Source organism: Colius striatus, chromosome 3 (assembly GCF_028858725.1).
Source record: "Colius striatus isolate bColStr4 chromosome 3, bColStr4.1.hap1, whole genome shotgun sequence".
In the NCBI taxonomy this organism is placed as follows: Eukaryota; Metazoa; Chordata; class Aves; order Coliiformes; family Coliidae; genus Colius; species Colius striatus.
In genome coordinates, this window is record NC_084761.1 from 39,476,473 (window position 1) to 39,490,726 (window position 14,254).

The 14,254-nt window shown below is 43.3% G+C and overlaps 1 protein-coding gene across 2 annotated transcripts in view; it reads left to right on the top strand.

Moving 5' to 3' along the window:
• ADGRL3 (adhesion G protein-coupled receptor L3) overlaps positions 1-14,254 on the top strand; it is a 337,944-nt gene that overhangs the window by 254,175 nt on the left and 69,515 nt on the right. For both annotated transcript variants that reach the window (XM_061992427.1, XM_061992428.1), the window contains 4 exons: positions 4,161-4,344; positions 5,172-5,294; positions 7,265-7,473; positions 8,153-8,329. In XM_061992427.1, coding sequence (XP_061848411.1) covers positions 4,161-4,344; positions 5,172-5,294; positions 7,265-7,473; positions 8,153-8,329 — 693 coding nt within the window. The remainder of the gene's footprint in view (positions 1-4,160; positions 4,345-5,171; positions 5,295-7,264; positions 7,474-8,152; positions 8,330-14,254) is intronic.

Sequence of the window (14,254 nt, forward strand, 5' to 3'; positions counted from 1 at the left end):
CTGTTGTTTCTTCAGTGTTGAAGTTTCATCAGACCACAAAATCATTACAGCAGGTACCAAACCCACCTAAAACATGATGACACAACTTAAATGCAAAGACACAGGAGTCATGGTTTAAGGCCAGCTAGCTGGCAATGAAGCACCATACAGCTGCTTGCTCACCCCCACACACACACCCTCACACCTCATGGTGAGATGGCAGAGGCCTCAGTGAGATGGGAGGAGAAAAGATAACTAAGGGCCCGTGGATCAAGACAAGGACAGTGAGGGCTCACTGCCATGTATGGTTCCAGGCAAAACAGAGTTAACTACTTGATTTAGGGAAGAAAACAAAATGAGTTTAATCTGCCATCAACTAGAAACAGAACAGACAGAGTAAAACCAGAGCCGGGTGATGAGAAAAATACAATTAGCTCTTTAAGACGACCTTCCTTCACCCCTCCCCTCTTCCCAGACACAGCTCTGCTCCCAATATCTCTTCCAACAGTGCAGGGGTCAGGGAATGGGGTTGCAATCAGTCCTTCACAGATGGTTTCTGCCACTTCTTCCTCCTCAGAGGAGGAGGACTCCTCACATTCTTCCCCTGCTCCAACGTGGGGTCCCTCCCACAGGATACAGCCCTTTATGAACCTCTCTGATGTGAGTCCTTCACTGGGTCTCCTCTGCGGCAGCACAATGCCAGGCACATTCTACTCCAGCACTGCCTCCCCACAGAGTCATGGCCTCTCTGGGCACAGCCACCCCCTCTGTCATGGGGTCCTCCACAAGCTGCTGGCATAACTCAGCTCCACCGCTGCCCTCCACAGGTTGCAGAAGAGGAGCTGCTGTCTCATCACGGGATGCAAGCTGGTCTCTCCTCCAGCACGCCTCCTGCTCTATTCCCTTACTGATTTTTGGATTTACATGGTCACTTCTCTCCCATCCCACTTTTCCACCACTTCCAACCCCTCCTTTTCCAGCTTCTCCTCAAAAAGTGATCGTGGAGGGGCGCAGTTGGCTCTGCCCCAGGGACAGGTATGACTTAGAGCTGGAGGAAGTTTCAAGGAACTTCTTACAGAGGCAACCACTGCAGCTCCTCCCCTGTTGTGAGAAACAGCTCCACACAAATGCAACACAACAGGCCAAGCCTTGTCCCTTGTATCTGCCTTCCCACTTTTCCCAGCTGGTATCTCTGTCTCAGAGAGACACTGTTACTTTAACAGCTGTTTTGTTTCATTTAAACACCTACCTCAACTCCTGTCCAAAATGCAAACATTTCATTAGCACCTCATCTCCTTGGCTTCAGCCCACAGCACTCAGCCATAATGAAGTGCTGCACTCAGAAATATAATGCAGGGAACACTTGATTAATGCACTGAGACAGGTGAGGGACCCTCTGGGAAAAGCTGTGGGCTACATTCATCTCTGACATAATGCCAATGAAGACATTCTACCAGCTCTGTTCAGATATGTGCTAAGGACCTGACTCAAAGTCCTTGGAAATCTTTCTGGAGTTTTTGTGTCAGACCCCAGATCCAAAGTGATGTGAGGTGACTGCTTTCAGCCTAGTCACTTCAGGAAAATGGATGCTCACCAGCACCATGTCCATTGGGTGGGAAGTACACATGGTACAGGAAGCAGCACATTAGGCCTAATTGGTGTTCTCTCTCAAACTTTGCATGCATACAACACACACATTACATATAACATTTTTTTCTGGTGAAAAAACTTTGCAGCAGATGTTTCAGCATAACACAAATATTTCAGCATCTGTTTCATGTTTTGACAAATAGGCATTTCTTTGCCATCCATATCCAGGAGCTAGATCTGCTGCAAAGACTCTTTCCACCATTCAGATATGAATAAAAGTATCCTGGATGTTATTTTACTAGAGATTTAAAGACATAATTAGTAGCTGAGGTAAATGGAAGTAAGCCAGAATTGTAGTGTCCATGATAACATTGGAAGGGGAGAAAAGTTCTTATTTTCTGCTTTCCATGCATAAAAGATCTTTGAAAGAAAACACCATGTTATGTAAAACCTGTGCAGCAAAATACTCAAGGTTTTTGGTCACTGAAAAAGAATACTACCTGCTTTTTGCCTGTAAAGAGATACACTACCAAAGCAAACTGTAGACTTTTATTAAGAGCTGCAGAGATTAAGGTTCCAGATTTTAAAACTATGAAAAATGCCACACTTAAATGTTATGGAGTTTTCATTTTCTTCTTGACTATTAAAATCAACCAGCTTTTCATGTGCATATATTAAATGTGTTGAGATGTTTTTTAAACTATTTAGGAAAATCAGTTTAATATCAGTTTAAGAAATTGATTTATGGTTAATAAAAGTTCCACTTACCAGCTAATGAGAAAGAGATTCCAGTCCTGGATTGTAAAAGCTGGACAGCAAAGCATTTTTGTAGTAGAGGGCAAGATTTTCAGCCGTTTCGGTTTGCTTCAGTAGTTGAAGCATGGGTTACTCCATATTTTGGGAAACCAAGATGTCAGACTGAGAACTGTTGACCAGAGCAGCAGCTGCCAGGGAGGGGAAGATCTTTTGTTTAAAGTGCAGTAGAGGTTTGGCACAAGAACAAAAGAGTTAATTGATCACAAAGAACTGTATATTGGAGAGTGTTAACACCATGGTGTTAATGAGAAACCTTCCAACTTCAAAGACATTTACGACAAGGATGTACTCAGCATTGCGTTGGGGAAATGTCTTTGCTAAGGTTAGAAGCACCAGCAGTTGTAGTTCTAGCTGGTTTTACTTCTCCTTGAACCTTGCTATCATTGAAACTTTTTTGAAGGTCACCTAGGTATAGCAGTAAAATCAGATTGTGGTTCCATGTGATTATATTCTCCTGTTGCACATTTGTGTCTCACCATGGCTGGTGGGTGAGTCAGGATGCCCTGTAGTCTCTGTGACACTACTCTTGAGGGCTCTGCTGGAGAATGGGCTATGACATATCTTCTTTTCACACATCATGTTGTACAAGTGAGTTTAGAAACACTGTCAGGAGTAATTACTGAAGTATTCCCATGAAGATGAGCCCATGAGTCATGCTTTGGGCTTGCAACATATTGAAATCCATGGAGCTGTCCTTGCCTTGCTTGCCTTGCAGAACGAAGGTGTGGGTTTGATGGTACAGAAAATTACTAAGAAAAGCAACTTCATTTCTAAAGGAAGGTTGGTTTCTGCAGTCAATGTTAGCTGGCAGTGGAAGTGTTTCTTTGTGGGGTAGGCCTGTCTGGTGGCTAGAAGAAACCAGCAGAAGAAAGAACCATCAAAGTACCTTTATTGCTTTTCTTTTCCTCTTCACAATGAGTTCTATCAACTGGTACACCTGATCTCATTAAAAAATATTAGCTGGGAGGTAGTTGAGTCAGCACTGATCAGTAACTAAGGGGGATTATAGGTTGAGCAAAACTTTCAGGTTGGGTAGGCTCTATTACTGTAGTTTTGCTATCATGAGGCCACTGCTGTTTTGTGTGATCCTGGATGCGCATCCAGATTAACTATGGGATGCTGTCCATGGGAAAGCTTTCAGTGCATGGCAGCCCAGGGCAGAAGGTGCCCTGCAGGAGAGACTGACATTGTTGCTGTATGGTTGAGTCCTCACTGGATGGAGCAATTTGAAAGGTAGTGTCTTAACTAAATCTCTACAGGAACCTACTGCTTCTCTGGATGAAGTGGTGTAACTTGACTATGTCTTCATGACTGCCTGACAGAGGTTGTATGCTGGGAAACACTCTTAGAAGCATAGCTCCTGCTGCTACTAGATACATTCCTTAGGTGCCCCAGCCCTATCTTTTGAAATCTGGTGCTACAGGTAGCAGCAATTTGCTTCACAGATGGGTTTTGAAATCTGTTTTCCTGCATGTTTCCTTAATGGTTCCTCATCTTTCTCCTGCCACACCTCCCCAACCCCAAATTCCTTTTTACTCCAAGCCCAGAACTGCTGATCCCAGGAGCAGAAAAGTGCTACTTCCTCCCTCTCCCATACTATGGGATAAATGATACCTAGCTCCATTGCAGGCTACCTTAATGGGTGGGAAAACGAGATGCTGTCCTTTCCCTAGAAAGCAATGTGTGTGCATGATGAGACTTAGCATATGTCAGAGGTCTCAATGGTGCTTTAGGTTCACTACAATCTTTTCTTACTTGATGCCTTTCCCTTGTAGGCCATGGTGGAGACAGTGAACAACCTCCTGCAGCCACAGGCTCTGAATGCATGGAGGGACCTGAATGCAAGTGAACAACAACGTGCAGCCACCAAGTTACTCGATACTGTGGAGGACAGTGCCTTTGTGCTGGCTGACAACCTGCTGAAGACAGACATCGTCCGGGAAAACACCGACAATATCCGTAAGCAACGGCCCCCAGAAATACTGAGAGCAGCCAGAGGGAGTGTGAAGTCTGGGGAATATGGCTTCCTTCTTGACCCATGGATTAATTGGAGAGCAATTTGTTAGTTATGTCTTAGCCCTTTGTCTGAAGGACTCAAATGTCTCTCCAAAAGAGCTAAAGGAACAAGGCAGCTCTCTATCCTTGAAATCCCATAGAAAATGAGCACCCAACCCGCCTTTATCAATCCTACCTTTGCGGGCAAAATCTGTGCTAGAGCAACAAGAGCACTGCTTCACATGGAGATCGCAGAATCACAGAATCCTAATGCAATTGTGTTTCATTTCATACAAATTTGTGTCTTTATTTGTCTGATTGTTGATTTTAATTAAAAAATTAGCATGATGGAAAGCACCAGCACTCCCACTGTGCATATGTAAAATAAGAACAACTGTTCTTTCTATTTCTATGAATACAGATCCCAAGCACTGATAACATTTACAGAAAGTACCAGTCACCAGTGGCAAAGAACTAGCATTTTTGAATTTTCATTTTAACCATTGTGTCCTTAATATCCTGAGGTTCTTGTTTACAAGATCTGCTTGTCTTTTGTCTTCAACAGAGACTAGAATTTATTTGCTTTATTTATTTTATTAAATTAAATTTAAAACTTCTTTAAGGCAAAGATTTAAAAGAAACAGGAGCCCGAACAGAGTCTAGCATGAAACATTGTAAGTTGATTCCTTTGCTCTCAAATGGTCTGGAACATCATTTTGTAGGTTTGAAGTAGCATGTCGAAGATTACTTCCACAGAGATTTTTCTCACTGTTGGTCTCTCTTGCAAACAGAGCTGGAAGTTGCAAGACTGAGCACAGATGGGAACCTGGAGGATCTGAAGTTTCCCCAGAACATGGGACATGGGAGTGCCATTCAGCTGTCAGCAAATACCTTGAAGCAAAATGGTCGAAACGGTAGGTCCAGCACCTCCAGCCACAGTAGCTGTCATGATTTAGTAAAGTTTTATTTTGTGATTAACCACCTTTAAGTGTAGTATTAATCACTATGTTAATATTTAAATTTAGGATTACATCAGTAACTTGTGCTCTTGACTACAAGCTAAGCTGTCTGACAGGGAATGTATTATATTGCTAAGTGATTCACAGCCTTCAAAAGTATTATGTGCTGGTAAATATGCATCAGATCCTTAAATTATGTATCTGTTGCAGCACAACACAGAGTCCAGAGAAGTACTTTTAACTGCCGCTGTCTGCAGTAGGAGGCTTCAGATGGGATAAGAAGCTTGTTTGAGTTAACTGCATCACAGTGGGGCACTATACAAATATCTGAAAAGGGAGAGGGAAGAAACAATAGTAGCAAATATTAATAGTGAGCCAACATGGCAGAAAAGATTGATTAGCTGTTATGAGTCTAAATCTGAAGCTTATGAACCTCCTGATATAGCATAAATTAAAGATGATTTTATATGTGAAAAGTCTTCATACTGCCAAGCCATTTCTTTCTAAACCAGGAATTTGAGCAGACATGTTTGTTCATGTCTACAACCTCACTGTAGACCAACTTCAACCTCCCAGGCTTTCTACTTACAGATCTAACATGTTCCTATTTAAAATTTAACCTGTGTGCAGGGGGGAAGCACTGTAGTACAAACTTTGATCACTGCAGGCAAAACATGGAGTGACAGGCCAGTATTACAACTGGACCAGATGTGGTAAAACTGCCAAAAATTTCTGACATCCATTGAGAGAAAAGTTTCATCTGGTGGTTCAGAAGCTTTCCTGTTGGCGTCTTTGATGAGGTTTCATACCTTTGCATGAAGGATTTGAGGAGAAGTACTTATTTTAGAGACAGTATAAAACCCAAGATGCATAGCAAAACTCCACTACGGCAGGAGTTTCACTGAGCTAGTGGGCTTTGGAGATTTGTAGAGAAGGAGGAACTGTTGGTAGTAAGGATGGGGAAGTCTATTTCTAAGCATGGTATTACTGGAGTTCTGATCAAATCAGGCGAGATCTGTCAATTTTCACCAGTTTGGCACCTACCTGGAGCTCACCAAAGAGACAGAAATAGAATTATCCCAGAGGATTTATGTTGGAAGGGACCTTTAGAGTCATTAGTGTTTCACTTTCCTCAGAAGCTGGAGTGATTCCTATAGAAACATATAAATACACCCCACACACACCTAATATATATGAAAACAAACTAATCCTATTCAATTCTTATTTATAGCCTGTGAAATAATGTGCAAAACAGAAGGCAAACTGGATGGTTTCAGTTAAAAACAGTTGGCTGGTAACCTGGGGTTTCAGCAGTCTCCCTAATGGTGCTTTTTGTGGAAGTGGGGATATCTTATTCACAGATTAAGAAAAGATATTCTAAAATAAAATTTCTGCAGTTTTGTTTTACCCTTCATGTAAGATTGGAATTGTGTTGGAAAGTTTTGGATTCCTTCTCTCAGATATGTCCCCACAACTTTCTGAGGTAGTCTTGATTTATTAACAGATTATACTGTGTCCATGCAACAGGCCAGAATGAAACATGTTTCCCAAGCATAGGCTGGAGAATAAAGTTTTATGTCAGGTGGAAAATGGGCCACCTGGCCTCTCTTCTCTGTAGGTAGTCACACCCACTGATACCAAAAATAAGCCCACCTTCTCTGTCTGTCTTCCGCCAATTTGTTTGGTTATAAAAGTTTGTTTTGAGAGAGGCATCTCTGCCTGTCTTATTCATGGACCACTGGGTGCACCTCTGGTGTTGACTGGAACCGACAGGAGAAGATGAGTTTTGATGTGAAATATGCCACATCTTGGTCTTTTCACATTTTCTCAGAGATGTTTTAAAGTTGGTTCAGAGAAGAGATTTGTCATTTAAAAAGAAGTTCAGTGTGCTGACCTGGATAACTAAACTCTTACTGCTCTTCTAGGTGAAATCAGAGTGGCTTTTGTGCTATACAACAACCTGGGCACCTACCTCTCCACAGAGAATGCCAGCATGAAATTGGGAACAGAAGCAATGTCGACTAATCATTCCGTCATTGTCAACTCCCCTGTCATCATGGCAGCAATAAACAAAGAGTTCAGCAATAAGGTTTACCTAGCTGATCCTGTCGTATTTACTGTCAAGCATATCAAGGTGAGTGAGTTTGGAAAGCACTTTTTTATTTCTTTCCATCTCCAAACCAAAGTGATGCAGTGGTTCACTGATGTGAGGACCCAGCAGTCTTTGATTAGATTTTGAATTATGCATTTGTTCTTTTGCACTTTGTGTTATTTATTTTTTATTGCATTAATAAGGAAAGAGTCTCCTTTGAGCTGATGCCCATTGCTTATTTGCTGACACATGTCATTCTGTAATTAAAAACTGCCAATATATTAGAATAGACCATAGTATTATTTTATCATGGTGGCAGGGAATATTAGAGGAAAGTGGAATTATAGTGAAGGAGGACAGCTAGTCCTCCTGTTAGCCAAACATAGTCATTGCAAAAGTTGATTGCTTAAAGCAATTAATTTATTTCTCTGTTCTGCAATGCAAATGAAGCAATCCAGTTTTGAAGAGCTGGATTTAGTCTATGTCTGAAATTAATCAAGAACAAAAAAAATAAGTTTACGTTAGCAAAGAGAGCAGCAACAATCTAACTTCCTCTGATATCATCAAGTAATACTTGACACATAAACCACTGCTGATTGTTTATCAAGAATTAAAGTGTGAGATTTCCAAAGTGCCTCTGGAAAAAGAAAAATAGATAGTGCATTTAGAAATCTGTGAAACCTTGTGATTTTTATTGCATTTATTCATTTATTTCCTACAGCAGTCAGAAGAAAATTTCAACCCGAACTGTTCATTCTGGAGCTATACAAAACGTACCATGACAGGGTATTGGTCCACCCAGGGATGTCGCCTCCTGACAACTAACAAGACACACACCACATGCTCCTGCAATCACCTAACCAACTTTGCAGTCCTGATGGCACATGTTGAGGTTAAGGTAGGCATTGCAATTTCACAGGTTAGCAATGCACTGGGCAGGAAAAGTGGCCAATGTAACACCATTTTGTTAGTGCAAATGGAGCTGAACAGGGAAATCACTATGCGACAGTAACTCTAACAGTAGAAATCATCTGGTGTAAATCTTCCTTCTGTTCTCTGATAAAACAGTTGATGGTCACAGCATAGAAAGTGTGTCCTGGCATGGACAGCTCTGAGCTGAGGATAATGAGTAAACAGAATTAGCTGTTGCCACATCCTTTGCTTACTGATGTAGGACAGCCTCTGACTGCATTCTTGCTCCTCAGGTCCTCGCTCTGCCACTAGAGAGTAGTTAGCATCTTGAGTGGTGGGTCAGAAGCCTGCAGAGCCTGCCTCATGGGGTGCAAGTTGTGTGTCTTGCTTACAGCAACTGCAGATGCACTGCCACACATGTTAGTGTGAGGTGAGTGTGTGGAGCCAAAATATTTTACAGCTTCCAATTAGGGAAAAAAGATATGTTCTCTGCATCTCAATATGTGACAGCAAGATACACATAATAGAGAATCTCCTTATACTGTTTTGCATAGACTGTACCTCTATCTGTGGCCACATGATCAACTAGTTCCCTTGCCTACATTTAGTTCCATGGTGTAATTCTGGTTTCCCACGTGACTATCTCCACTGGAACTAAAGAAGTTATTACTGAAAGTAAACGTTGACGTGGTAGCAGTGGTGTGGGGAATGAAGTGCAATGTGGCATTCTATTCAAGAATGAGAGGATGGTTGAAATGGTCCTCCATTTCCTGAGCCATCTTGGCTGCCTAGTTGAGAACAGTTGCAGCTGCTGTAGAAAGAAGAGGTGGTCCTGATGCCCAAAAGATTTTTGCCTAGAGATTTTCTGTGTTACAGTGTCTGCATTTTGTGTACCTGGCACTGCAGGAGAAAGCACGTCTCTGGCATCTTCAATGCTGGCGGGACGTTTCAGAGACACTTCCATGGTTGCATAACCAGAGAAACCACTATGGTTTTAAAAGTCTTTTTCTCAGTCTTTCAATGTCACTCCTTTGTATATTTTTGCTCTACTTGGTAATTTGAAGAGGAATGTGAAGAGCAGCAATAAAAGTATATGTTAAAGCACTATTATGTATGACCAAAACTCTGCAAAAAAAGAAATGGGAACCTGGCAACACGCTTTCCACCACAGCCGAGTCCAACTGAGAGGAGCAGGATAGATCTGCTGCTGCTGCAAGATGACATATCCATTGTAAGCTGCAAGAGTCACTACTGTTCCAGGAGACATGCCATAAAATGACTATGGCATTATCCTGGGAGATGTGTGAAGAAATGTCCTATCCAGAGCACGTATGTACAGATTATTGGCATTCTCCAGTGCAAGTCATGTTTTGCCAGTTTCCTACACCTGCTTGAATTTTCAGAAGAAATGTGTGTTTGCTTGTTGTCACCTGCCTGGTGTTAACAGATATACCTAAGTCAGTGAAGTGGTAAGTGGCACCTGGGAAATGCAGATAGCTTTCCACTCCACTGATGTGAATGAGGGCGATCCCTACTGCATGGTGCAGATACAGGCTAGTGCTGAAAAAGCTTCTTCCCGAACTGCAAGTAGGTCAACCCTGTCTGCACGACATTTAACCCAAGTCTCATTAGACTAGCAGGGCTGGTGTTATCTCATCTTGCAGAAAGAGAATGTGAGGCCTTTGCTTTCCCATGCTCAGCCAATAGATTGGAAAGAGCTAGAGCTGGAAACTTCCTGAGTGCCAGGCCAGAGTGTTATTAGTCAGTGGGTATTTCTTGGTGTTAATGAGTGCCCTCAAGACTTTCAGGTCATGTTTTGTCATCTGACTGCAGTCAACGCGTCAAAACTCTGATGCAACCAGACAGCTTCCTGGCTTGAGTGATTATCCCAGTCTGAGGACAAAGGCAGATGCATACCCTACAAAGATCTGCCACTCTTCTCTCCAGCTGCTCCTCACCTTGCTCTTCCTGGTGACACCATCCCACTCTGGTCTGCTGATAGAGCTGGCTGTGAGACTCTTGGCAAATCAGGGAAGTGGCTTGTATGACATTCGTTATGCTGTTGCAATGAGTTGATTTTAAAATCTTGGCAAAAGAATACCTGCTGGTTTGTAAAGGTGAAAGTTGTCAGTCATTGACTTGCACTCATCTCTCATAAGCATGCTGTTGAGCCATCTTGTGTTTTCATGTCTTGTACAAAAAGGCATTCCTTGCCTCAGACACCTCAAAGTCTTCTGGAAGGTGGAACAATCCTTGGGGAAACAATGTTTTGTGCTGGTGCAGGACCTCAGCGGTATTCTGGGCAGTGACGAGGGTCCCTAAAGAGGACTACCATACACAATAATTAATAATATTCTGGAAGTTTTACAACAGAAACAGTTTTATCCTGTAATTGAGACTTGTAGTTTACTGACTCCAGTTCATTGGATTTTTGGATTTATATGTAACATCCTTTGGTGAAATGAATATCCACAGCACCCTACCTAATGAAATCAAACACAAGGCGTCATGGGGAGTGGTCATCAGAGTCCCACTCCTTAATCCAAAGCCAGCACCAGTTTGACGAGTGACACTTCTTGTCATGAATGATCTCCCTCCCTGGTCATGTGGCAAGGGAGCATGTTCTGCAGAGGAGACCTCAGTGGCTGCTCCACAGCTCACAGTCTAGGATTTAAGTATTAGCTCTGGTATGTCACATGATGGAGCTGGAAGGTTGTGCCACTGAGGAGGTGATTGATGGCCACCTGGCTCCCTAGAGTTAGATGTCGTCAATATATCTTTGTCCAAAGGGGCAGAAAATGACATTGGCTGACCACAGCAGGAGGAATTTATTGGTGTGCTTCAAGAGCAGAAGTTGCTGGGATCAATTCCAGACTTAATAGAACAGTACCTGATTAAGAGTACAGTAGGAGGACAGTACCTGATTTTCATTTGAAGCTTTCTACCTGTTAAAATTACTTGGCCACAGAGTTTCTTACTCATCTGCATATTTCAATGGGGTAAATAGCAGTGCCTAAGACCAAAAGCCTGCAGCGCACACAGCGCACTGCAGTGAACACATAGGTGCTGGGAAGAGGAGGGAATCTGCAGGTACCCCTCCAGCTGCTATCAGAAGCCAAGCCAGCATAGGAAGTGTACAGCAGGACCGTAATGAAGTGGACCTTGCTGACCACAGAATCTTAAGGGCTTAATGTATCCTTCTGGAAAGGGGTCACCTTACAGACCTGCTGCGTTTGTTACCTTTTTCAACAGTTTATCAGGAAAAATGAGATCCTCCCTTTGGGAGAGAAATTTAAAGACTTGAAAACAAATCATCATTTACATCAGCTAAGAAGTTCATTTGGCCTGTGTTATCGGAATATTATTGCAGTCTCATAGATATTTTGTTAAATTATGAGATATGTTTTTATAGATGAGATCTGTGTTAAGCATCTATCTATTGTGGGTGAGAATTAAGGGGCAGGGTAATGTAGGTGATGCTGTTTTGGGAGTTTGCTACAGGCCATCTTATCAGGAGGAAAGAGTAGATGAGACCTTCTACAAACAGCTGAGAGCTGCCTTACGATCGCAATCCCTGGTCCTCATGGGGGACTTCAACCACCTTGATATTTTCTGGTGAAGCCACTCAGCCAAGCACAGACAGAACGTTGATGATAACTTCCTGTCACTAGTGGTCGAGGACCCAACAAGGAGGGGTGTGCTGGCAAATAAAGAAAGTTTGATTCAGAATGTGAAGGTTGGGGACAACCTTGGCTGCAGTGACCATGAGATGGTGGAGTTCAAAATCCTAAATGGAAGAAGCAGGGAACCAAGCAGGATTGCAACCATGGCCTTCAAGCAAGCTGACTTTGGCCTCTTCAAAGACCTGCTTGGAGGGACGTCATGGGATAAGATCCTATATGGTGGAAGTGCTCAATAGAGCTGGTTGATCTTCAAGTGTTACTTCCTCCAAGCCCAGGATCAGTGTGTTCCCACAAGTATAAAAACAGGAAAAGGAGGCCTTCATGGATAAACAAAGATATGCTAGGACAACTCAGGGAGAAAGCAGCCATCCGTGAGAGGTGGAAACAGGGTCTGACTTCTTGGGAAGAGTATAAGAGCATTGCACAAACATGCAGGAGTGCAGCCAGGAAGGCTAAAGCCTTTTTAGAATTAAACCTAGCCAGGAAAGTAAAGGAAAACAAAAAGGAATTTTTCAAGTGCAGGGGGAATGTAGGCCCACTACTAAACACAGAGGGTGCCCTGGTGACAGAGGATGCAGAGAAAGCTGAACTACTGGATGCCTTCATTGTTTCAGTCTTTACAGCTAAGCCCAGTCCAGCAAGGATAGTAGGATGGCCTGAACAGCAGAGAACTTGCCCTGGATGGAAGGGGAAGAGGTTAAAGACTTGTTGGCCAAGCTTAAGGCTCATAAGTCAATGGGTCCTGATGGGATGCATCCTAGAGTGCTGAGGGAGATGGCTCATGTGGTTGCTAAGCCACTCTCCATCATTTTTGAACATTCATGGAGGACAGGCGAGATGCCTGAGGACTGGAGAAAGGCCAATGTCACTCCAGTCTTCAAAACGGACAGAAAAGACAACCTGGGAAACTACAGGCCAGTTAGCCTCACCTCCATCCCTGGAAAGGTGATAGAATAACTCATCTTCAACGTTGTTAATAAACATATAAAGGAAAAGATGATTGTCAGGAGGAGTCAACATGGATTCACTAAGGGGAAATCCTGTTTGATGAACTTGATAGCCTTCTATGAGGGCATAACTGGGTGGCTAGATGAGGGGAGAGCAGTGGATGTCATCTACTTTGACTTCAGCAAGGAATGTGACACTGTCTCCCATAACATCCTCATCAGACAGTTCAGACAGTGTGGCTTGGATGAGTGGACAGTGAGGTGGATCAAGAACTGTCTGAATGACAGAGCCCAAAGGGTGGTGATCAATGGCATAGAATCGAGTTGGAGGCTAATGTCCAGTGGAGTTCCACAGGAATCAGTTCTGAGGCCAATCTTGTTCAACATCTTCATCAAAGACGTGGATGAGGGGACAGAGTGTCCCTCAGCAAATTTGCTGATGACACCAAACTGGAGGACTGGCTAATTCCTGAGAAGGCTGTGCTGCCATTCAGTGGGATCTTGACTGACTTGAGAGTTGGGCAGAGAGGAACCTCATGAGTTTCAACAAGGATAAGTGCAGAGTCTTGCATCTGGGCGGGAGCAACCCCATGCACCAGTACAGGCTGGGGATTGACCTGCTGGAGAGCGGCTCTGCAGAGAGAGACCTGGGAGTGCTGGTTAATAATAAATTTATAGCCAAGAAGGCCAATGGCATCCTGGGATGCATCAAGAAGAGTGTGGCCAGCAGGTGGAGGGAGGTTCTGCTTCCCCTCTACTCTGCCCTGGTGAGACCTTATTTGGAGTCCCGTTTCCAGTTCTGGGCTCCCTAGCTCAAGAGGGACAGGGAACTTCCAGCAGAGGATACTGGATCATCTTCCTTATGAGGAAAGGCTGCGGGAACTGTTGTTGTTTAGTCTAGAGGAGACTGAAGGAGGATCTCATAATCTTAACAAATATCTAAGTGGTGGATGTCAGGAGGTTAGGGCATCACCTTTTTTCTGTTTTATCTACCGATGGGACAATGGATAATGGAAAGAAGCTGAAACACAAAAGTTTCATTTAAACATAGGAAAAAACTATTTAACTGTGAGTGATGTAGCCCTGACACTCGCTGCCCAGGAAGGTCTGGAGTCTCCTTCTCTGGAGGTTTTCAAGACCCACCTGGACGTGTTCCTGTGTGACCTGATCTAGGTTGACCTACTTCTGCAGGAGAGTTGGATTAGATGATCTCTAAAGGTCCCTTCCAACCCCTACCATTCTATGATTCTGTGTGACCTTTAAATGATGTATAACCCTAGT